At 38.3% G+C, this 25,977-nt stretch overlaps 1 protein-coding gene across 1 annotated transcript; it reads right to left on the bottom strand.

Annotated features, from left to right (window-relative positions):
* Positions 1–383: 383 nt before the first annotated feature.
* On the bottom strand, positions 384–1,238 carry LOC127094522 (uncharacterized). Its single transcript, XM_051033346.1, has one exon. It carries the CDS (start codon positions 1,236–1,238, stop codon positions 384–386), a length of 855 nt encoding a protein of 284 aa, XP_050889303.1.
* Positions 1,239–25,977: the final 24,739 nt, after the last annotated feature.

Genomic DNA, 25,977 nt, shown 5'->3' with positions numbered 1-25,977 from the left:
ACTTGGATGAGTTTCTCTTCTTAGATACTCTTGAGGCTCAAATTTATTATAGCCAGGCATTTACCTTCAGAATTGAGGAAGACATATTTGAGATTCTCGAGAAGTTGTTTCAACTCCGTCCCCTTCTTGGACTCTTTATTCTCCTCACATGATTGAGGTAATCGTAAATCTTCCCACTGGTGTGGTCGAGGTCCTTTTCAATGGGGTTGTGCGTTCATCATTGCTAGCACTTCTGATTCTCTGCTGTCCACTTCTTTTTCACCGTCAAACATGGATAAGCTCAACACTCTCTCGAAAGGTAACTGTGGTGCATTCAAAGGACTATCATAAGTAATCACTTGATCTAGAACCTCTATGGTATGACTAGTGTCAATATCATCTTTTTATTTCATGGTGTTTCTAACATCAATTTTTAACTCCTCATCATAAACCTTCAAAGTCATAATACCTTCCTCTATGTTGATCAAACATCCTCTAGTGTCTAAAAAGGGTCTCCCAAGAATGAGAGGAATCTCTCCATCCTCAGGCATTTCTAGAATCACGAAATCCACCGGGAATACAAACTTGTCAATCTTCACTAGAACATCTTCAACTATCCCATAAGGTTTCTTAAATGAATGATCGGCGAGTTGAAGTGTCATCATGGTATCTTGCACAACCCATATACCCAGTTTCTTGTAAATGGATAGCGGCATGAGACTCACACTGGCTCCTAAATCAATAAGACCTTTTTTGAATGACCTATCTCTGGTGGTGCAAGGGATAGTGACAGCTCCTCGATCCTTCTTCTTCATTGGAATTTTCATACCCTGCAAAATAGCACTACAAGTTTTGGTTAGAATAATCGGGTTGGTGTCAATGGTTCGCCTCTTAGAAATGATGTCTTTCATGAATTTTGCATAGGTCGGAATTTGTTCAAGTGCTTCCAAAAGCAGAATGTTGATTTCTATCTTCTTGAACAACTCTAGGAACTTCTCAAAGTTTTTCTCATGTTGCCCCTTTTTCTTGTTTCTGGTGGAAAAGGGAAGCTTAATGAGCGGTTTTGGTTCAATGACTTTTTCTTTCACCACTTTTTTAGGTGCAACCAATTCTTCCCTCACAACTTCATTTTCCTTGATCTCAAGATCTACTTCAAGTAATTGATCTTCATCTTCGACTTTCTCCTCAAGGACTTTATGAGATTTACCGTTTCTCGTTGTCATAGCACTAACATTATTATACTCTCTAGGATTTGTCATAGTTGCACTTGGTAGAGCACCTTGTGCTTGAGAACTCGAGGCTAATTGTTGTGCTATCTGACCCATCTGAACTTCAAGATTTTTTAAGGAAGCGGTAGTGTTTTTCTGATTGTCTCTAGTTTCTTCTTGGAATTGACATTATGAGCTGCCATTCTTTCAATGACAATCTCTAAATCTGCTTTCTTAGGGGTTTGTTGTTGATATTGACCTTGACCTTGTTGAGGAACATTCCCTTTCCGATATTTCCATGAGAAATTAGGATGATTCTATCAACCAGAATTGTACGTGTTGGAATAGGGATTATTCTGCTTCAAATTTTTTATTTCCTCAACTTATTGAGGAGTTACAAAACAATACATTGTTTGGTACGGTCCATTACAAATCTCACAACAGACGAGAGGAGCAGGTTGGACTTGAGCTACCTGTTGGGTACATATATTCATCGCTTTCAGCTTCTTTTCGACTTCGACAATGATAGTATCTTCTATACGAATTCTATTAGTTTCTAACTTCAAATCGATAACTCCTTCTGGTTTACTTACACATCTGTCGTACAACTCCAAGTGCTCATTAGCCGCAATTGCTTCAATGATCTTTTTGATACCGGTGGTTGTTGAGAAATTAGTTGAGCCACCAGCTGTGATATCAATCAACTGTTTGGTCTTTATTTTGAGACCATTTACAAACATCTGCATCTATTTTGTTGGATCCATATTATGAGTTATGCAGACTACCAAGACCCTTTTGAATCTCTTGTAGGCATCTCACAAAAATTCACCATCTTTCTGCTTAAAATTCAGGATCTCATACCTTTTTCTCAGAAACACCAATGCTGGAAAATACTCATTCAGGAAAGCCTTTTCCATCTCTTTCCATGATGTAATGCTACAAACTGGGAGAGAATAGAACCATTCTTCAGCTTCTTCTGCTAAGGTGAATGGGAACATTCTTAACTTCTTAGCTTCCTCTGTGTGACCATCAATTTTGAGAGTGTTGCTCATGGTCAAAAATCTCTGCAAATGTTTATTTGCATCTTCATTTACCTTTCCAGTGAAATGCTTTCTTTCAAGTTGATTAATAGTACTTGGATGTAGCTGGAAGTTATCCACATTCATCGGTTGGTTGACAATTGTTAATCTTCCGGTTGGTGCATTTGCGCCTCCGTAGTCACCCAACAATCTTTCTGGTGGCGGTGGGTTCTCCCCCATTATTTTGATCTCTCTCTCTGAACCTGAATCTGAACCTATATGAATGGAAAGTTATTCTTCTTATGATTCCAGTCTTGCTAATCTAGCTTGTCTGAGTCTTGCACACAAAGTTCTTTCGACTTCTGCGTCAAAAGGAAAATCAGTTGAGGCCTTACCTCACATACAAATATCAGACACAAATTAGTTGATAATGATCGAAATAAATAAATAAAATAACAGAGAATAAATTTTAGTTGCAGAGCAACAAAATTTCAATTGAACTAAATTCAAACTTTTATATTTGGCAGTTCCCGGCAACGGCGCCAAAAACTCGATCGGTAAAATAGCAAGTGTACTATTTTGCCAATGTAGTAATAATAGGGAAATTTCCAAAATATCGATCTCGAGGACTGCTCAGTGATATTAGTTTAAATCGTGATTTAATTAAACAAAAATAGGAGTATTTAAGGTTTGGAATAAATCTGCACTATAATTGAATTAGACATAATGCAAAATAAAGCTTTTGCACAAATATGACAATTATGCCAAGGTACGACGTGTGATTATTTCCTGTAATGACCTTGAATGTATATCTCCTCGAACCAGTTCAATTATTCAGTTACCAGTTCTTAACATTGTTTCCTCCTAAAACCTTAGAGGTAAACCTTTGGTCATTCATTCGAATACCTAAGTCCTTAGGAAATTATGAATAAACCAAGCTTTTTGAAATAACAAGAAATAACCAGTAATCATAGGGTATCCCTAGTCCTAGGTGATATCTACTACAGTTTAATTGTGCATAAACCTTAACAATTGTAATCCAGCAAATTGTTAACCATATAACAATCCTTATTTTTTTGATAACGAAAGCATTAAAAACATTGCACGGTTAAATTGAACAACAAACATAACATTGGGGGAATTACGAATTCAAAGTCATTACACAATCAAATCAGGGACACCCCTTGTCATTAGGGGGTTTAGCCGCTCATATTATTCAAAGAAAATACAACATTAAAATTAAACATTACAAGAAAATGGGAATTCCGTTGATCTTCAATCGCATTAGCTCTTGAAGGACCTCCGTTCTCCGAAACTCTTGATCGTCCCAATCTCAACCGTACCAATCTTTTTCCTGCGAAAAGGTCATGTTCTCTCTCTCTCTCTCTCTCTCTCAAAAAGTACCCTAAATAGTCACTGATCAATTAATCGATGTAGCAAATACCCAAAATGTCCTTTGGGATCAGCAATTCCAAATATCCAGTAAAATTAGAAGATGAGGCGTCCAAGCCAACACTGGCCATGTCAGCCAACATGGCCGACCGTGTTGGCTTACTGCTTATGGTTTTCAAAACGCCCTTTGCCAGACTTGCTGACACGGGCACCCGTGTCAGCCCACTGTTTATCCTCTTATCATTCTCTTTTCTCCTTCCCTTGAAACGGGTCGTGTCAGGCAACATGAGTGGCTGTGTTAGGGCCACTGTAACTTAAAAACTTCTTCCCCGTGAGCCCGGAACACCCGGTTCCCTTGGCGAGTCTTTGGGCATTCTTGCTTGCACCTGAAAACCAACAGAACTACGAAAAGAAAGCATAAAATGTAGTACATTGCCGAAAACCAAAGATAATAACCAAACGAGAATGGAAATGTGAACATCTAATTTACTTGGCAAAATAATACAAAAAGGTAAAATAAAATGTTACCAACTTCGTGAATTAATGCCGAATGAGTGTCATAAAACTAGTAGAATTGGTGACCGATTAGGTAATAACAACTAGGTCCAGCAAAGATTCCCAATAACGGCCGAAATATCCTACTTAGCTGGAGATAAACAAGGTACGGTTACGATTCATAGAGACGGCTAGACTACCCGACTTTATGGGAAACGAAGTCGTTCAATGACGATTCTCAGCAACAACTATAATACCTGACTTGACTAGGGATAAACTTCTCCAAAAGGTACAATGACGATTCTTAGCAACGACTAGAATACCTAACTCTGTTGAGGAAAATACAAAAATTTAGTGATGATTCCTAGCAATGGATGGAATACCTAACATTTGTTGGGGGAAGAAATCTCAACGGAGATTGTTAGCCATGGCTATGAATATTTTACTCGACTTGGGGAATGAGCCCAAAATACCTCGTGCTTAATAAAAAGGGGAGAGTTCAATGATGAATCTTAACAACAGTTAAGAAAAACTGACCCCGCGGGGATGAAAATGTTGTGATGACTCTCTGCGGATAAAAGAAGTGCAATGGCGATTCTTTTAGCAACGACTAAGAATACCTGAATCTTCTGGGGAAGCCATTTGAGGAAAAATGATAGCTCAATGATAATTCCTGGCAACGGCTAGAAATATTTGACTCTGTTTGGGGAGACATTGAAAGTTGATTCTACTGGGGAAATTTCCTAACAATCGTTGGGAAATTTTGAATTTCGGATAATCAATTGAATATAAGTTTTCAAAAGATACTTATGATGCGATGTTATGTATGCAAAATGCCAATGCATGTTTGGGCTATTGCAAGGAGATTATGCTAGGTTTGCAAGTTGTGCCAAGTGTGATTAGGCTTGAAAGTTTGGTTGGGGAAAGTGCTGACTTTTCGGTATTGGATAATTGGAATTTCCGATATCAAAGCAAGCACTAGGGGTAATAGCTAAGGATTTCCGCTGGGGATGAAATAATTGGCTAAGTCCACGGGACTGTGTGGCGTTTTTTTTTGGGGGGGGGGGGGATACCAAACATGTTTCCGGTTACCCTTAGATACTTATGAAAGAGAAGTAATTCGATGTTCTTTCGTTTAAAGTTTTTATTTGAAAAAGATTATTTTTATCAAGAAATTTCCAATGTAATATCATTTTGAGAAAAAGTCATATTTCGCAGACAAAGCAGGAAAAGTAAAAATATTGAGCATGTAAGAGGGAACTAATTTTATTGATAAATGTATCAGAAATGGGTGATTTTGTACAAAGAAGCAATTCCTAAAAGAGGTGATTGCGAAAAGAAATTGAAAAGCTCTAATGGCAATGAAACATATCGGGTTTCCACCAAATTCTAACTATGTTATAACCTTTATGCCTTTAGCCATCCTTTGATCTCGCTTTTAGAAGGAGAGTGACTGAACTAGTTTTCTAGGGAAGCCATTGGATCGACTTGCTGAGAATTAGGAAGGACTCTTGGCGGTATGCAACCTCTCACTTTTATTAAATCCCTAATTTTGCTTAGACCGACCTTTCGAGTTTTCAGTCTACCGAGATACCCATTTTTTCATAGGTCGCCCTTTCCGTTTTTCAACTAATCAAGATCTTTTTTTCAAGCATAGTATTTTTGACTGCATCTTCATTTACAGGGGACGGAAGATCCTCACCATCCATAGCTGCAAGGATTAAGGCTCCTCTAGAGAAGACCTTTCTTACAACGTATGAGCCTTCATATTTTGGTGTCCATTTCCCCCTTGGATCAGTGTGTATGGTGTAAGACCCCAATTTTGACCCTAAGACCCCTCATGCTATTCTCATCATATGCATTAGCATTGTGATCACACCTTGGTATCCTCCTTAACCCTCATCCATTGGGTTTGTATTGGGAGAGATCACCAAGCACCATGTGATTATATCATACTTTGTTTTTCCTTGTTTACTAACCAAAATACCAAAATATGTCATTGTATAGTTGAACTCTTTTGTAGGTAGTGCACATACTCACATATGCTCTATCAAGTTCATATCTAGGGTTTGATACCCTCATTGCAAGGAGCTCAATCAATAAGTGGTTTACTATGGCTCTAAGTGTAACACCCCGATAAAAATATGATAATTATTTAAATTAAGTTAATAGTATATTTATTAATTTAATTAAATAATTGGATTATTATTGGAATTATTATTATTGGAATAATAAGTTGGAATATATATAAGGTTCCATTTGGTAAAAAGGGTTTTTACGTGAAAACAGAGAACACGTAACATTGGGAGAAAAGAGAAGAAACTGAGAAAGGGAGAAGAAGAGGCTAGGGCTCAAGAGGAGAATTCACGATTGTTGAAGGTCAAAGAAGATTTGCCGGATTAACTCAGGTAAGGGGGGTTTATCGTCGTTTAATGGGTATTATGGGTTAACATGTAATGGGTAGTGATAAGCCATTGATTTGACCCTAATTGGGATGTTGAATGCTAAAAAATTGAGATGAATAAGTTATGTTAAAGCTGTAATTGAATCTGTAATTGGATGAGTCTTGATTTTCCGAAAGTGTAGCTTTTTATGGAATTGGAATCGGAGGTCCGGAAGTCCTCCAACGGCGGAAAATGCAGAGAATTCTGCATTCTGCTTCGTGTTAGCGCAGGAACAGCTTTCTGTCTTGCGTTAACCGGTTAACCCAGGGTGTTAACCGGTTAACACTGTTATGAATTGTGAAATATTGCTGTCTGTCTTGCGTTAACCGGTTAACCCAGGGTGTTAACCGGTTAACACTGTTAAAATGTGCCAGGAAGCGTGTTCTGTTTGCGTTAACCGGTTAACCCAGGGCGTTAACCGGTTAACACTGTTGGAAAAGTGAAAAACTGATATTTTAAATATTGTGAACAATTGATGATTGGCCTATATTGGTGTATGATATAGGAGGGATCAAATTCCCGTTGTTTTGAGCAGTGTAGGTATTAGTAGAGTGTGCTAATACTGTGATTGATTATGTGGCATGACATAATATGATTCTGTGATAATTGTATTGATGATGTATGATGGTGTGCATAATGTTGTGAATATATCTATTATGTATGCTATTGTGAATGGACTGTTTATGGCTTAGAGTGTGAGCATGTGTCCATTGTGGATTGTTGATGGTTGCATGCTAGGTGATTTAGTGTGCATAATATGGCCTTTATGGTGGTAGCTAATTCCCATGGTGAGGAATTAGTGAGTGAATTATTGTGGATTGTTGTTGATGTTTGCATGCTAGGTGATTAGCGTGCATAGCATAGCCCTTGGGGTGGTAGCTAATTCCCATGGTGAGGAATTAGTGAGTGAGTCACTAGGTCTCAAATGAGTGGGACTAGTGAGCTTGGTAGCCGTATCTGGATTTGATCGGTGAGGTTGAACTATATGTTCACGAATAGTCGGTACCGCATGCATGGAGTCTCATTGCATAATGTATGTATTGTGTATAATATGAATGGATGTGTTCCAATATTATACGTGTGTTTTGATGTTTATGTTGAGCATGATTATGAGTATGAGTTGATGTTGCCGTTACTGAATGTGTGATATGATTAGGGTGATGAGATGTGTTCATTTACTTAGCATTACATGATATTTTATAATGCTAATTATATCGATTGAGGAACTCACCCTTACAACTATGTTTCAGGTAACGAGCAGTGATTGAGTAGAAGCTAGTGCTTGGAGTCTAGTGTAGTTCCTTAGTGGGTCATGCTCTGGTAGATGTAACATCGGGACGGGATGTTTTACCTTGTTTTCATTGTGGTTGTTGAACAGTTTTACATGTAATGTGATTACATGGTTTGCATGATTGATTAGATCTCTATCCGCTGCGAATTATGCAATATTTTATTTTGATTATTAAATGAGCATGACAAACTATTTTGGCGAATGGTGTGAAGTGTCAAGTGTGACACCCTTAAATTGCATATCTACTCTGATTTATATTTGTTGTTTTAATTAATTATTGGGGTATTTTAGAAGGGTGTTACATTAGTGGTATCAGAGCATAGTCGGTCGAGTCGAGTCGTAATTATTCTGTTTCCCTGTACGTGATAGGTGTTGTGTAACCCTATCAATACTTATTGTTTTAGCTTGTTGGGCTTTCAGAATAGAGATGGCTGGAAGAGGTAGAGACGATGTTGCGATTGCTGAGGCTCTGGGTATGCTAGCTGGAGTACTTGGAGGGAATCCGAATGTTGTGGGAATGGGAGCTGCTCGTCAACTGAGTGAGTTCCAGAAGAACAATCCTCCAATGTTCAAGGGAGCATACGATCCAGATGGTGCTCAGAAGTGGTTGAAGGAGATCGAGAGGATCTTCCGAGTGACTGAGTGTGCCGATAACCAGAAGGTCAGGTTCGGTACGCATATGCTGTTAGAGGAAGCAGATGATTGGTGGGTTGCTGCCCGCACTGAGTTGGAAGCTACTGGGAGTGCTGAGATCACTTGGGCGGTGTTCAGAGAGAGATTCCTAAGGAAGTACTTTCTAGAGGATGTCAGAGGAAAGAAAGAGATAGAGTTCTTAGAATTGAAGCAGGGCAATCGGTCTGTTACTGAGTATGCTGCTAAGTTCACAGAGCTGTCGAAGTATTACACTCCCTATGATGAGGCTACTGGGGAATTTTCAAAATGTGTGAAGTTTGAGAACGGGTTACGTCCCGAGATCAAGCAGGCTATTGGGTATCAGCGGATTAGAGTGTTTTCTGACTTGGTCGACTGTTGCAGGATTTTTGAACAGGATACCAAGGCTAGAGCAGAGAGCTATCAACCAAGGGTTGATAGGAAAGGCAAGAATCAGAATGATCGTGGGAAGCCGTATGCAGCTGGCAAAGGTTTCCAGAGACAGAGTGGGATGAGGAGACCTAGTGGGGGAGACTCCAGTGCCCCTGCTAAGTGTTACAGATGTGGTCAGGCTGGACATCATTTCCATGAGTGTACCAGTGCTGAGAAGAAGTGTTTCAAGTGTGGAAAAGGTGGTCACTTGGCTGCAGAGTGCCGGTTGAAGACTATGACTTGTTTCAACTGTGGAGAGGTGGGTCATATCAGTCCACAGTGTCCTAAGCCGAAGAGAGAGAACCAGTCGGGAGGCAAGGTCTTTGCTTTATCAGGTTCTGAGACTTCTGCAGATGATCGTTTGATCCGAGGTACGTGTTATATTAATGGCTTTCCTCTTGTAGCTATTATTGACACAGGTGCGACTCATTCCTTTATATCTTTGGATTGTGCTGTGAAACTTAAATTAGAGATATCTGAGATGCATGGGAGTATGGTGATTGATACTCCTGCGAAGGGTTCAGTGACTACTACTTCAGTTTGTCTAAATTGCCCTTTGAGTATTTGTGGTAGAGACTTTGGGTTAGACCTAGTGTGTCTTCCACTAGTGCAGATTGATGTTATCTTGGGTATGAATTGGTTGGTGTTTAACCGAGTTTATATCAACTGTTTTGATAAGACTGTGATCTTTCCTGAGATTGAGGAAGGAAAGAGTTTGTTTCTATCAGCAAGGCAGGTGAATGAGGCAGTAGTAGATGGGGCAGAGTTGTTTATGCTGTTAGCGACTTTGGAGGCTAAAGATAAACTAGTGATTTGCGATCTATCCGTGGTGTGTGATTTTCCTGATGTGTTTCCTGAAGAAGTGAATGAATTACCGCCAGAGCGTGAAGTTGAGTTCTCGATTGATTTGGTACCTGGTACTAGGCCGATGTCGATGGCTCCGTACCGTATGTCCGCTGTTGAGTTAACTGAATTGAAGAGTCAGTTGGAAGATCTGTTGGATAAGAAATTTATTCGTCCGAGTGTGTCACCGTGGGGTGCACCAGTGTTATTGGTTAAGAAGAAAGAAGGTACTATGAGGTTGTGTGTGGACTACAGGCAACTGAATAAAGTGACGATCAAGAATCGGTATCCTTTGCCGAGGATTGATGATTTGATGGATCAGTTGGTCGGTGCGAGTGTGTTCAGCAAAATAGATTTGAGATCGGGGTATCATCAGATACGTGTGAAAACTGAGGATATTCAGAAGACTGCTTTCAGAACAAGGTATGGACATTATGAGTATTATGTAATGCCTTTTGGTGTGACTAATGCGCCTGGGGTATTTATGGAGTATATGAATAGGATTTTCCATCCGTACCTAGACAAGTTTGTTGTGGTGTTTATTAACGATATTTTGGTGTATTCGAAATCTGAAGAAGAGCATGCTGAACATTTGAGAGTGGTTTTAGGAGTTCTACGAGAAAAGAAGTTATTTGCTAAACTGTCCAAGTGTGAATTTTGGTTAGAAGGGGTTAGTTTTCTTGGTCATGTGATTTCAAGAGGTGGTGTTGCTGTTGATCCTTCTAAGATAGAAGCGGTATCTAAGTGGGAAGCTCCGAAGTCAGTTTCTGAGATAAAGAGTTTTCTTGGACTTGCAGGCTATTATAGGAAATTCATTGAGGGATTTTCTAAGTTGGCGTTACCGTTGACGATGTTGACTAGAAAGGGGCAAGCGTTTGTTTGGGACTCAAAATGTGAAGAAGGTTTCCAAGAGTTAAAGAGAAGGTTAACTACTGCTCCTATTCTGATATTACCGAGTCCATCGGAACCATTTGAGGTTTACTGTGATGCTTCTTTGTTGGGTTTGGGTGGTGTTTTGATGCAGAATAAGCAGGTTGTAGCTTATGCTTCGAGACAACTGAAGGTTCATGAGAGGAACTATCCGACACACGATTTAGAGTTGGCAGCTGTGGTATTTGTTCTGAAGTTATGGAGGCATTACTTGTACGGGTCAAGATTTGAGGTTTTCAGTGACCATAAAAGTTTAAAGTATTTGTTTGATCAGAAAGAGCTGAATATGAGACAGAGGAGATGGTTAGAGTTTCTGAAGGATTATGACTTTGGTTTGAATTACCATCCGGGTAAAGCAAACGTAGTGGCTGATGCATTGAGTCGGAAATCATTGCATATGTCTATGTTAATGGTTAAGGAATTGGATTTAATTGAGCAGTTTAGAGACTTGAGTTTGGTGTGTGAGAGTACTCACAATAGTGTTAAATTGGGGATGTTGAAGTTAACGAGTGGTATTCTGGATGAGATTAGAGAGGGTCAGAAATCCGATGTGCTTTTGGTTGATAAGTTGACTCTAGTGAATCAAGGTGAAGGTGGTGAATTCAGAGTTGATGAGAATGGTGTTTTGAAATTTGGTAATCGGGTGTGTATTCCGGATGTTACCGAACTTAAGAAGAGTATTCTTGAGGAAGGACATCGTAGTGGCCTGAGTATTCATCCTGGGGCTACGAAGATGTATCATGATTTGAAAAAGTTATTTTGGTGGCCGGGAATGAAAAGAGAAATTGCGAGTTTTGTTTATTCTTGTTTGACTTGCCAGAAGTCAAAGATTGAGCATCAGAAGCCGTCTGGGCTAATGCAACCGTTGGCTATTCCAGAGTGGAAGTGGGATAGTATCAGTATGGATTTTGTTTCTGGTTTACCGAGGACAATTAAGAATTTTGAAGCTATTTGGGTGATTGTTGACAGATTGACAAAATCGGCTCATTTCATTCCGATCAGAATGGATTATCCGTTAGAGAGATTAGCTGAGTTGTATATTGAGAAAATTGTAAGTTTGCATGGTATTCCGTCGAGTATTGTTTCGGACAGAGATCCTAGATTTACATCGAAGTTCTGGGAAGGTTTGCAGAGGGCTTTGGGAACTAAGCTGAGATTGAGTTCTGCATATCATCCGCAGACTGATGGTCAGACTGAGAGGACGATTCAGTCACTGGAGGATCTTTTGAGGGCTTGTGTTTTGGAAAAGGGAGGTGCTTGGGATTGTTATTTACCTTTGATTGAGTTTACCTACAACAATAGTTTTCATTCGAGCATTGGTATGACACCGTTTGAAGCTTTGTATGGTAGGAGATGTCGGACACCTTTATGTTGGTATGAGTCCGGTGAGAGTGCTGTGGTTGGACCGGAGATTGTTCAACAAACTACGGAAAAGATTAAGATGATTCAGGAGAAGATGAGGATTGCTCAGAGTCGTCAGAAGAGTTATCACGACAAGAGGAGGAAGTCACTTGAGTTTCAAGAGGGAGATCATGTGTTTCTTCGTGTTACTCCGATAACTGGGGTTGGTCGAGCTTTGAAGTCGAAGAAGTTGACACCTCGATTTATTGGTCCTTATCAGATTTTGGAGAGGATAGGGGAGGTAGCCTATCGTATCGCTTTACCGCGTCACTTGCGAATTTGCATGAGGTTTTTCATGTGTCTCAGTTGAGGAGGTACATTCCTGATCCGTCGCATGTGGTCCAAGTAGATGATGTACAGGTGAGAGATAACCTGACTGTTGAAACATCACCTATGAGGATCGAGGATCGAGAGTTGAAGCAGTTGCGGGGTAAAGAGATTGCTTTGGTAAAGGTAGCTTGGGGAGGACCAGCAGGTGGCAATGTGACTTGGGAACTTGAGAGCCAGATGAAGGAGTCGTATCCAGAGTTATTCGCTTGAGGTATGTTTTCGAGGACGAAAACTCTTTTAGTGGGTGAGAGTTGTAACACCCCGATAAAAATATGATAATTATTTAAATTAAGTTAATAGTATATTTATTAATTTAATTAAATAATTGGATTATTATTGGAATTATTATTATTGGAATAATAAGTTGGAATATATATAAGGTTCCATTTGGTAAAAAGGGTTTTTACGTGAAAACAGAGAACACGTAACATTGGGAGAAAAGAGAAGAAACTGAGAAAGGGAGAAGAAGAGGCTAGGGCTCAAGAGGAGAATTCACGATTGTTGAAGGTCAAAGAAGATTTGCCGGATTAACTCAGGTAAGGGGGGTTTATCGTCGTTTAATGGGTATTATGGGTTAACATGTAATGGGTAGTGATAAGCCATTGATTTGACCCTAATTGGGATGTTGAATGCTGAAAAATTGAGATGAGTAAGTTATGTTAAAGCTGTAATTGAATCTGTAATTGGATGAGTCTTGATTTTCCGAAAGTGTAGCTTTTTATGGAATTGGAATCGGAGGTCCGGAAGTCCTCCAACGGCGGAAAATGCAGAGAATTCTGCATTCTGCTTCGTGTTAGCGCAGGAACAGCTTTCTGTCTTGCGTTAACCGGTTAACCCAGGGTGTTAACCGGTTAACACTGTTATGAATTGTGAAATATTGCTGTCTGTCTTGCGTTAACCGGTTAACCCAGGGTGTTAACCGGTTAACACTGTTAAAATGTGCCAGGAAGCGTGTTCTGTTTGCGTTAACCGGTTAACCCAGGGCGTTAACCGGTTAACACTGTTGGAAAAGTGAAAAACTGATATTTTAAATATTGTGAACAATTGATGATTGGCCTATATTGGTGTATGATATAGGAGGGATCAAATTCCCGTTGTTTTGAGCAGTGTAGGTATTAGTAGAGTGTGCTAATACTGTGATTGATTATGTGGCATGACATAATATGATTCTGTGATAATTGTATTGATGATGTATGATGGTGTGCATAATGTTGTGAATATATCTATTATGTATGCTATTGTGAATGGACTGTTTATGGCTTAGAGTGTGAGCATGTGTCCATTGTGGATTGTTGATGGTTGCATGCTAGGTGATTTAGTGTGCATAATATGGCCTTTATGGTGGTAGCTAATTCCCATGGTGAGGAATTAGTGAGTGAATTATTGTGGATTGTTGTTGATGTTTGCATGCTAGGTGATTAGCGTGCATAGCATAGCCCTTGGGGTGGTAGCTAATTCCCATGGTGAGGAATTAGTGAGTGAGTCACTAGGTCTCAAATGAGTGGGACTAGTGAGCTTGGTAGCCGTATCTGGATTTGATCGGTGAGGTTGAACTATATGTTCACGAATAGTCGGTACTGCATGCATGGAGTCTCATTGCATAATGTATGTATTGTGTATAATATGAATGGATGTGTTCCAATATTATACGTGTGTTTTGATGTTTATGTTGAGCATGATTATGAGTATGAGTTGATGTTGCCGTTACTGAATGTGTGATATGATTAGGGTGATGAGATGTGTTCATTTACTTAGCATTACATGATATTTTATAATGCTTATTATATCGATTGAGGAACTCACCCTTACAACTATGTTTCAGGTAACGAGCAGTGATTGAGTAGAAGCTAGTGCTTGGAGTCTAGTGTAGTTCCTTAGTGGGTCATGCTCTGGTAGATGTAACATCGGGACGGGATGTTTTACCTTATTTTCATTGTGGTTGTTGAACAGTTTTACATGTAATGTGATTACATGGTTTGCATGATTGATTAGATCTCTATCCGCTGCGAATTATGCAATATTTTATTTTGATTATTAAATGAGCATGACAAACTATTTTGGCGAATGGTGTGAAGTGTCAAGTGTGACACCCTTAAATTGCATATCTACTCTGATTTATATTTGTTGTTTTAATTAATTATTGGGGTATTTTAGAAGGGTGTTACACTAAGCATCATATATGAATCCCCATGATATTCACATGTTATTTTGATCAAGAAATCATCAAGAGTTTGGAGTTGGTTTGCCTTGGAAACCCTAATTCATCTGGGTGTCTTATGTGACTTCTTCAACAAGTTTCTTCACCAATTGATCAAATATTTCAAGGGATACTTCAAATTTCATCATCTTATGCATATATTATCTTCAATGAGTCCCAAAACCTAAGAGAATGTCAAGGTAGAAAGTTGGTTCATGGTGGTTGACCAAAGGAATTCAACTGACCAAAACTGGGGTTCCCTAGACCCTATCTCCTACAATTGTTGTCATATGAAAATGATTCCAAGAGAAAAGTTACTATGAATGATACTCCAAACAACTTTCATGTTGAGGTATAGAGCTAGGTTTGCTTGGAAAGACATTTTTTATGGTGAAATATTATAGGTCATTTTGTCTAAACCCTAATTTGGAGGTCAACTTCCCAAGACCATAACTTGCTCAATTTTTATGAGATGAAATCCATTCAAGTTGCATGATCAAATTAAAGATGTATACTTCAATGTTTATGTTTTGAGGAAGTGAAAATTAAACTTTTAAATGCATGTGATATGAGGAAATATTATAGGTCATTTTGGGCCAATACCATTGAACAAGTGATTTTCCTCAACTTCTAAAATGCATAACTCCTTTATGATAAATCCAAATATGGTCAAATTTGTGACCAATTTGAAGGAATTTGAGATAGCTAAAACCTTTATGAAGCAACGTTTCTCATTTGAAATCCATAGAAAAAGTTACTCAAGGTGGAAGAAGTGAACATATGGCTTGATACTTAGAAATGTTTTTGATATGTTTGATTTTCCAAACTTCCACCTCAAAATTCATCATGATCCAAGCTTCAAATAAAAAAGTATTCAACACGAAAGTTGTTCCTATTGATCTAACCTTTCCAAAAAGTCCAAAATAATCTGATTTAGACAAAGTATGAATGACTTGCGCATGGATTAAAGTTGAAGAACCATTTGGAAGATTTGAAGTTCCACTTTCCATACACAAACACATGGCCTTTCCACATGACTTCAGAATTGCTTACACTCATTTTTGGACCTGAATGCATCATTACATGAGCCTATCACACACCCATGCATCCATGTAAAGGAAAATTTCTATTTTTGGAACTTTGAAAGAAGTGTGCAATTATCAATGACCTTGGCTATAAATAGAAGCCCTCTCACTCAGAATGGAGGACCCTGGTGCACAAGCTTTGAATCAGCAACCCTAAACCCCCATATTCAAAGGATAAGCTTGGTTATTTTCATTGAAAATAGAGTTTGAAATCTCCCACTGTTTTAAGATTCAAACTCCAAGAGTCCTTCTTCTTCCTTGATCCATTTCCACTCCATCAAGCATCTGAAGCAAGGCCAAGCACAATTGAGAGCAAGATCGTGTCCATCTGAACCTGTAGTGAAGGTGAATTTATGAATTTTTCATCTCTTTGATTCTCATTCAATTCTCCATTGTTCTTGTTGATTTTTGGTTGTCTAAAGTCCTACCAATGTAGGCAACAAGATTGAGTTACTTAGAGGTCAAATTGAAGCAACTCAGATCATGATCCTCAAAATTTGAGTTAGGTAAATTAAGGCCATATTCGAGCTCCTAAGCATTTTTACTTTAAATTCATTTCCTCCTTTTTTATTTTGGTGATGGTTGAAGGTGGACCAGTCTGGTGAGGTCCACCAGAGAAGAAGACCGGACTTCTGGCTCCGGCGATGTGTTGGCATGTCTCTAGACCACATGATCCTTCTATTTTATTTTAATCTTGAGCGTCCAAATTGATTACCACGTGTGTGGTACATTGACTAAGGTTCACCATGGATGGCGTGCTCTGATCCATTTGATCTGCCACCTCAATTAATGAGGGAGATAAAGTGGTTCACGTTTTTTAGTATTTTCTGATTTTTATTTTAATTGACTTATTTTCATTAATTCATATTAATTTTAATATTGATCCAAAAAATATGGAAATTTCACCAAGAATTCTCAAATATTTTTATCTTTTATTTTCTAAATTAAAATTATCTTTTGGATCAATATTAATTTTTTTCATGATTTAATTGTTTTTGTGCATATTTTTAATTGTTTAAAAATACTTTTAAGTTTCTAAAAATTATGAATTTTTTTCTCCAAGGTCCTTTGACCTTGTTTGACCTATGATAAATCTATTGGCCATTTATTTGGTGCTTTGAAGAGGTTTTAGGATTTTGATCAACCATAATTTAATTTAATACATTTTTAATTGATTTTTTTAATTGTTTAATTGTGAATAAATTGTGTTGAGCTATTTTTATTGACTTGTTGAGTTTGACTTTTGTTGTTGGGCCTTGGTCAAGGTGGATTTGACTTTGTTGGATTAAAATCATTGGATTTAGGGGATTGATGAACTCTACATTTCATCTTCTAAAATTGATGAACTGTACATTCAATCCCATTCTATCCCATCCATTTCATGTACCTATGATATCTCTATATCCTAAGGCTAGTTGATTGCAAAATCAACATAAGTATGGATGAGATTAGGTTCACCCTTTTTCCATTTTCTTTTAAGTGTGGTATATTTTAGGAGTATGGTTCATAATATCATGTCTCTAACATGCATTAACACTAAAATTTCTATTGCCGACCTCAAATAGTTGTGACTTCTACATAAGTCCAATTACGATTGTTTAACATTGCGCTAAATTTTGACCCAAAAGCATAACATTCTAGTAAGTGAGATTGTAAGTCTCCCCCCTTTCATGGTATTGCATGGAAACTTGGACTTTTTTCCTTTCTTTGGAAGATGTCTTGATTCACAAGTCCAAGGAGTATGTCACCTTGTGAATAGAGGGTTCAAGGATCCATGCTTGGTTCAAGGATCCTTCCTTTGGTGTGTGTGAATCGTTATCTTTCTGACGGGGGAATGGATAGGGTGAGTTTTATGGTTAACATGCATGTAATGCAAATATATGAATGCATATGTTAGGGATGAAATGCAAATAATTATGCAACATCAATAGATTCAAAGCCTTGATAGTATATCAACCCAATTTTAAAGCTCTGACATATGTACAACAATGCAATAACATATGTTAACAACACCAATAGTATGGGTAATCTGTGTATACTGCCTGATACAGGATCAAAGGTCTGACGTCCATGATAATAGAGTATGTAGAGGTTATGGTTTCCTGAGAAATTACCATATCCCCCTCACAGGTAGGTTGTAGTCTTCAAAAGGCAACCTAAAAGGTTCCTAGAGTCAACGACCCATTTCGAGATACCATTTCCTTAGACGAATGACTCATCAGACAATGGTGCTCCCCAAAAGGATCTACTCTAGGGGTGACGTCTTGTGTTAACCATAATCACAGAATAACTCCACGAAGGTCAAACACGACTCTAGTCACATTGCTACCCTATGTATGTACTCAAGCTCAGGTGTAGAGCTTCTCTCTCATGTAATCTAGCCCAACTCAACAGAGAGTGTAACATATAATATCCATAATATAATATGTAAAGCGATAAATAATGCGATAAATAAAGCGAGTGAAACAAGAAGGTAAACACCTATAACAAGTGAAAAACAACCTAAACTAGGCTCAACTCCTTTTAGTGACTATGAAGTACTCCAAGCAACGAAGCATCCCCGGCAGAGTCGCCAGCTGAAGCTAGCTGAAATATACCTGAATGTATCGCACGCTCGAACATACAACAAAGTCGCCATCAAAATTTATTTATTCCCGAAGGAAAGGAAAACATCGATAAAACCCGAAGGAAATAGATATGTTTGGTAAGGAAGTCAGTTATGCAAGGGGAAGGTATTAGCACCCCTAACATTCATGGTACTCAAAGGGAACCGTTTTGATTGTTCTCGCTCGAATAGGTGTGATATCTTAAAATTACTCGCAAAAAAATGGGGAAAAGGAAAGAAAATAGATAAAGTTCTCGATGAGGATTGGGGGCCTCGTGCCTACGTATCCTCACAGTGCAATGAGAAATTTAGAGCTCTGTAGTTCAAAGAACTAGTGGTGGGAGGTGAAAAGAAGTGTGATAAAGGTATGGTCTAAACCAAAGGATATTGTTTTGAACTCCAATGAGGGTGAAAAGATGAACTCAAGAGTAAGGTGGCCCTTACTAGTACGTGGGATAGCATGACTGCCGCTACAAGGTAATGGCAAAAAGACGAAGAAATAAGTGTTTGGGCACAGTCCCAAACATCTCTTGGTTCACTAGGTAATGCAAGAAGGAGCACAAAGAGGTGGTGTATTTGGCTCAAAGATAACTGGTATATCACCTGGAGTGAATGAAGGTAGAATATGAATGCATCATGGAAATGAATGGAATGAAGTGACCAAAGTCACAAAATTGAATATTTGGTAATAGTGACTATAGAGGTATTATTTGAAACCGAAAGGTGAAACTGTATTGGAATCCATATGAGAAATGAGATTTGTACCATAAAGGGAAACGGTGTTAAACGATACGTGAAACATCATGGTTTCCATTATCTGATATTTAGCCAAAAAAGAAAGAATTAAATGTCTAGGTACAAGCCTAACAACTCTAGGTAGAAATGTGGACTTTTCGCTAGGCGTCCTAAAAGGGAAGCTGTATTTCGATGTCAAAGGATTAATATGTCACTGGGTGAACGATTTATGATCGAATGTAGATAGTGGATCATGAACGATATGACTTTTCCCTAAGGCGGAAGGAGGAATAGTTAAGTATGCTCGCCAAGGATTCACATCCTCGTGCCTACGTATTCTCATCGTGCAATGAGAAAATCAGTGCAATCGTAGTTCCTGGAACCATGAGAATAGGGTGTTGCTTGATTCTAAGTGTCTAAGGAAATTCTAGGTTTCTATTGACATTCTTGTCTATTGGATTGCTACCCATTTGGTCAAATCTTTTCAACTCTTAACTTTTAATTTTGTGCATAGGATTAATCTCTTCATCTTCTCCCCATTTCTTTAATTTCAAAATCTCCCCCTCCCTTTTCAAAATCTTCTTTGATTGAACTTATTTTGTTCTAAACTTTGACCACTTTGCAAAAAGATAGAAACTTTGGCCTTGTGCCATTGCATTTTCAAACTTCTTTTCTTAAATCAAACTTGTAAATAAACTTAATTATACTTGACTTAAACTTTCAAAAATCTAAAAAGAACTAACTCATTCAAACCATTTTTAGGCCTTTATGCCTTTCAAACTTAATTTTGTTAAAAGCAATGCATCCACTTTGAAATTTGTATCCCGAACTACGAAGTTTTGATCCCTCATTTTTATGTTGGTACGTAGGCACAAGTCCGAAGGACTTGTAAAACACAAAAATATAATTAATGAATTCTTTTCTCATCCCCCCATTCTATTTGTTTGTAAACATCATTTTGTACCAAATACATATACACATAAAAAGGGCTCCCTAGGAGTATCTAGGATACTTTGGATGCTAACACCTTCCCTCTGTGTAACCAACCCCCTTGAAAACTTCTTACTTTTGGGTTTTGTTTGTACTTTTTCCCTTTCCCTTGGAAATAATAAAAGCGCGATGGCGAATCTTGTTACTTGATGTCTAGCTTATCCATAGCTTGATGATCATGAATTTACCGCTACAAGTTCCAGGTGGAGTAAGTTGGGATAGGATCCCACACTCTTTCAGATGGTCATCAAACTCTAGGCTTAAATACTCACCACCTCGATCTGATCAAAGAGTTTTAATATTCTTACCTAGTTGGTTTTGTACTTCATTCTTGAATTCCTTGAACTTTTCAAAGGACTCTGATTTGTGTTTCATTAAATACACATAACCATATCTACTGAAATCATTAGTAAATGTGATGAAGTACTGAAAACCTCCTATGGCTGGTATGTTCAGTGGTCCACATACATCAGTATGTATGAAGGCCAAAAGATCATTAGCTCTTTCACCTTTTCCTGTGAATGAAGACTTTGGCATCTTTCCAATTAAATAAGATTTGCATGTCTCATATGATTCATAATCAAAAGAGTCCAAGAGTCCATCTTTATGGAGTTTGGAAATGCGTTTCTCATTTATGTGGCCTAATCGACAATGCCAAAGGTACGTTGGATTTAACTCATTAGGTTTCATCCTTTTAGTATTAATGTTATAAATAGGCATTTCAAGATCAAGGACATATAGTCCATTTTTAATTTGTGCAGTAGCATAAAATATATCATTCAAATAAATTGAGCAATAATTGTTCTTTATTATAAATGAAAAACCAAACTTGTCCAAACAAGAAACGAAAATAATATTCCTGCTAATTGCAGGTACATAATAACAGTTCTCTAACTGAAGTATTAAACCACTAGGGTAAAGTCAATACATAAGCTCCTACGACTAAAGCAACAACCTTTGCTCCATTGCCAACTCGTAGGTCAACTTCACCTTTTGCCAAATCTCTACTTCTTTTTAGCCCCTACACATTAGCACAAATGTGAGAACCGCATCCAGTATCTAATACCCATGATGCGGAAGTGGATAAATTAATTTCAATAACAAAAATACCTGAAGTTGAAGTCTCTACTCCATTCTTCTTATCTTCCAAGTACTTTGGCCAGTTTCTCTTCCAGTGTCCGGTCTTACCGCAATGGAAGTAGGTGTCTTCCTTTGCTATTCCTCCGCTAGGCTTCAAAGAAGAAACAATGGGTTTGGGTTTGGCAACTTCCTTGCCTTTCCCTTTATCACCCTACTTGGTCGGTCTTTTGTTCTGTCTCTTTCAATTTCTGATCATCAGAATGGACTTCCCTTTTGACTTCAGATTCTGCTCAGCAGTTCTTAACATGGCTAGCAGTTCAGGAAGAGATTTGTCCATATCATTCATATTAAAATTAAGGACAAATTGAATGAATCTATCTGGCAACGATTGCAAGATCAAATCAGTCGCAAGTTCCTTTTCGAGGTGAAAACCCAACGTCTCAAGGTTTTCCATATACCCAATTATCTTGAGCACATGGGGACCTACAGGGGCTCCCTCAACTAACTTGCCTTGAAAAAGGGCTTTTGAAACTTCAAACCTTTCATTCCTTGCTTGCTCTTGATAGAGCATCTTCATGTGCTCGATCATATCGAACGCTGCCATATTCTCATGTTGCTTTTACAACTCTAAGTTCATGGTAGCTAGCATGAGGCAAGTAGTTTCATTGGCATCATCGACATGCTTCTTATAAGCATCTCTTTCTGCCTTAGGTGCAGAACTAGGAGGTTCCTCTTCAGGAACAGGTTTCTCCAAGACATACAACTTTTTATCATGTTTGAGGATAATCCTCAGATTTCGGTGCCAATCCAGAAAATTTGTCCCAGATAATTTTTCCTTGTCAAGGATTAATCACAAAATGTTGTTAGAGGTGTTTGTTGTCATGGTAATCTACATGAAAATAATGAAAATATAAGTATCAATAACATATTTAATTATGCCTTTAATTAAATATGCTCCCACTATTTTACTCAAAACAAATGACCCTCGCCATTTGATTCGGAAAATCCCGTTGGAAGATTTTCTAGTGGGTCGAGATCCACATTTCACTTTGTTTTAAGTTCGCGTAGGCGGATTACACAAAAGTAGGTGATTTAGGTAGGAACTCCTTCCAATTGTATCTAATACAACTCTCGAATATTTTAGTTGGGTGAATAACTCCTTATTCCAATCCATCACATGGATCATTTCCAACTCTTGCTTCTAAACATATATAATCTTATTATAATTTGTTTAGTTAAGTTTGACCCATTGTTTTAGCAATTGGATATTACAATTATCCCATCGCACCTTACTAATATAGAACATGCACCTCGCATAGGCGAAATCTACATTATTCGATACTTGTCTTGATGAGTGCTAAAACTTGGAAAGCATAAACTTAATATTTAATTTGATGGAATTCTACAATCCTTCTGAGGGCAAAGTGTTTGTCGCTCGAATTGGAGTTTTCCTAGAAAAGGACTTTATTTCCAAAGGAATCGGTGGGAGGAAAGTAGAGCTTGAAGAAATTCAAGAATCATAAAGCATTGATACACCTATGGAGGAATTAGAGCAGGAAACTTAAGTAGTTGTGGAAGAGCAACCTGCTCAAGTAGAACAAGACCAACATAGGTCAAGCAGGATACGTCACCTACCTGAGAGATATGGATATCTCATAACTGATCAAGGTGATGTATTACTCATGGATCAAGATGAGCCTGTGACCTACCAAGAGGCCATAATTGGTCCTGAGTCTGAGAAGTGGCTAGAAGCCATGAAATCTGAAATGGATTCCATGTACACAAACCAAGTTTGGACCTTGGTAGAGCCTCCTGTAGGAGTTAACCCTATAGGATGCAAGTGGGTCTTCAAAAAGAAGACTGTCATGGATGGTAAGGTACATACCAATAAGGCAAGACTGGTTACAAAAGGATATAAACAAACTCATGGGGTTGACTATGATGAAACCTTTTCACCAGTTGCAATGCTTAAATCTGTTCGGATTTTACTTGCTATCGTTGCATATCATGATTATGAAATATGGCAGATGGATGTCAAAACTGCTTTCCTTAATGGGAATGTTCTTGAGGATGTGTACATAACACAGCCTGAAGGATTTGACATACCAGAAGAAGCCCAAAAGATATGTAAGTTACAAAGATCAATCTATGGATTGAAGCAAGCTTCCAGAAGTTGGATTCTTCGTTTTGATGAAACAGTAAAACAATATGGATTCATCAAGAAGGAAGAGGAGCCTTGTGTCTAGAAGAAGGTTAGTTGGAGTATGATCGTTTTCCTGGTATTATATGTAGATGACATATTACTCATTGGAAACGATGTCCCTACCCTGCAACAAGTAAAGTCTTGGTTGGGAAAATGCTTTTCTATGAAGGACCTGGGTGAAGCAGTCTATATATTAGGAATCAGGATCTATAGAGATAGATCACAAAAATTGCTTGGCCTAAGTCAGAGTACATACATAGACAAAGTGCTGAGACGCTTTAATATGCATGATTCAAAGAAAGGATTCATACATGTGCAACATGGCATGTGTATATCAAAAACATAATCCCCTTCAACTAAGGAAGAAAGGGATCACATGAACAAGATTCCATATGCATCTGCAATAGGATTTATCATGTATGCCATGTTATGTACTCGACCAGATGTCTCGTATGCTTTAAGTGCAACGAGTAGGTACTAATATGATCCTGGTGATGCTCATGGGTAGCTGTCAAGAATATCCTTAATTATTTGAGAAGCACTAAGGACTCATTCTTGATATATGGAGGTCAGGAAGAGCTTGCCGTAATTGGATACACCAATGCTAGCTTCCAGACAGATAAGGATGACTTTAGATCACAATCTGGTTATGTGTTTTGCTTATACGATGGCGCTGTAAGCTGGAAAAGTTCAAAGCAAGATACAGTTGCTGATTCTACAACCGAGGCCGAGGATATTGTTGCCTCTAGTGCAGCAAAGGAAGTTGTTTGGATCAAAAAGTTCATTAGTGAACTTGGCATAGTTCCTAGCATTGTGGATCCCATTGGTCTCTATTGTGATAACAATGGTGCTATCGCACAAGCTAAGGAGCCTAGATCTCACCAACGATCCAAACACATACTTAGGTGTTATCACCTTATTCGAGAGATAATAGATAGAGGAGATGTGAAAATATGCAGAGTACCTACACTTGACAATATTGCTGACCCACTAACAAAGCCTCTTGCGCAACAGAAGCATGATGGCCATACTAGATCTATGGGCATTAGGGGTATGCCTGATTGGATCTAGTGCTAGTGGGAGATTGTTGGTGTAAGCCCTAGAGGCCAATACTTTTGGTACTTGTATCGAATTATTTATTAATAATAAAAAGGCTTTTTCTTTATTATGTTTGATTAATAAAGTCCCTAGAATAACTAGTCCGTTTAATGTATCAAGTATGACTTAATCATGAGATCACATTAAACATAAGGACATTATTCTTAAAGTATCGGTAGTCGGGATTTATTGTGAAGTGGGATAACAGTAAATCATTAGGACTATTATGTATATAGATTGATGATCATATCTCATGGATCATGGATAAAGAGTTATCAAGTCTTAAACATAGGTATGAATATTAAGAGTAATATTTATATTGGATTGACCCGCTATGAGAATACTATATAGAATGTTATGCAAAGTGTCATAAGTTATTCTCATGGTGATAATGGTGTATACCACCTTTAGACCTGAAACCACTATGGACCCTAGATGTAGAGTCGAGTGCCTTATTGCTGATCAAACATTGTCCATAACTGGATGACCATAAAGACAGTTGATAGGTACTCCGAGAAGCATGCTGAGGGACATGAGTGATCTAGATGGAATTTTCCAATCATGTGTAACAGGATAAATGTCTATGGGCCCAATATTGAACTGGACAAGGATGACACGGTTTATGCCTTGTGTTCAATATAAACATAAGGGCAAAAGAGTAATGGTACACATAAGTATTATCACAAAAGGATTTGTCAGATCACATGACATTTTCGTGTCTTGGGTAGCAGTGATGTGTTGCTAGATACCGCTCACTATTTATCATGTTAAATACGTGATTTAATATAATTGTCAATACCGTGAAAACCTACAGGGTCACACACAAAAGGACAGATTGATGAGAGATAGAGTAACTAAGGAACGCCGTAAGGTACGGTGCACTTAAGTGAATTGTAGAACATCGTAAGGTACGTTATACTTAACTAGAATACGAGATATGGTAAGGTACCACGCGCTTAAGTGATTTTGGCATATTATAATATATGGGCCACATACACTTAAGTGGGCTTTTTAGCTTGCAACCCACACAAGTGGTTTTATAAATAGAACCCTTGTGCAGTTGAAATTTTGTTTCTCTCTCTCTCACACTCAAAACCTTCATTCGTAGCAGCTAGCACTGAGATTGAAGGAATCCGTTCGTGTGGACTAAGTAGAGGCGTTGTCATCGTTCAACGTTCGTGATCGCTCTGTAGATCTGCATCAAAGGTTTCGATTGCCATAATAGGTAACGATTCTATCACTGATCATGCCCATTTGTAAGGATCACTAAAGGAGAAATTTTTTAAATTCCGCTGCATTTTGGATCGCCCTTCTCCTTCACCTTGAAGGGTGTCCATGAACATACCTACCAATTCCTTTTCGAGAAGAGGAGGTTGGACCCTTGCAGCTAGATTTCTCCAACGTTGGGCGTATTCTTTGAATGATTCGTCTGACTTCTGAACAAGGCTTTGAAGTTGAGTCTAATTGGGAGTCATGTCTGAATTATACTGATAATGCTTTAGGAAGGCTTCAGCAAGTTCCCTCCAGGTTCGTATATGCGTGCGCTCAAGTTGCATATACCATTCCAGA

The sequence above is a fragment of the Lathyrus oleraceus genome, chromosome 6 (assembly GCF_024323335.1).
Source record: "Lathyrus oleraceus cultivar Zhongwan6 chromosome 6, CAAS_Psat_ZW6_1.0, whole genome shotgun sequence".
Taxonomy (NCBI): Eukaryota; Viridiplantae; Streptophyta; class Magnoliopsida; order Fabales; family Fabaceae; genus Lathyrus; species Lathyrus oleraceus.
This window is presented reverse-complemented; position numbering and strand designations above follow the sequence as displayed.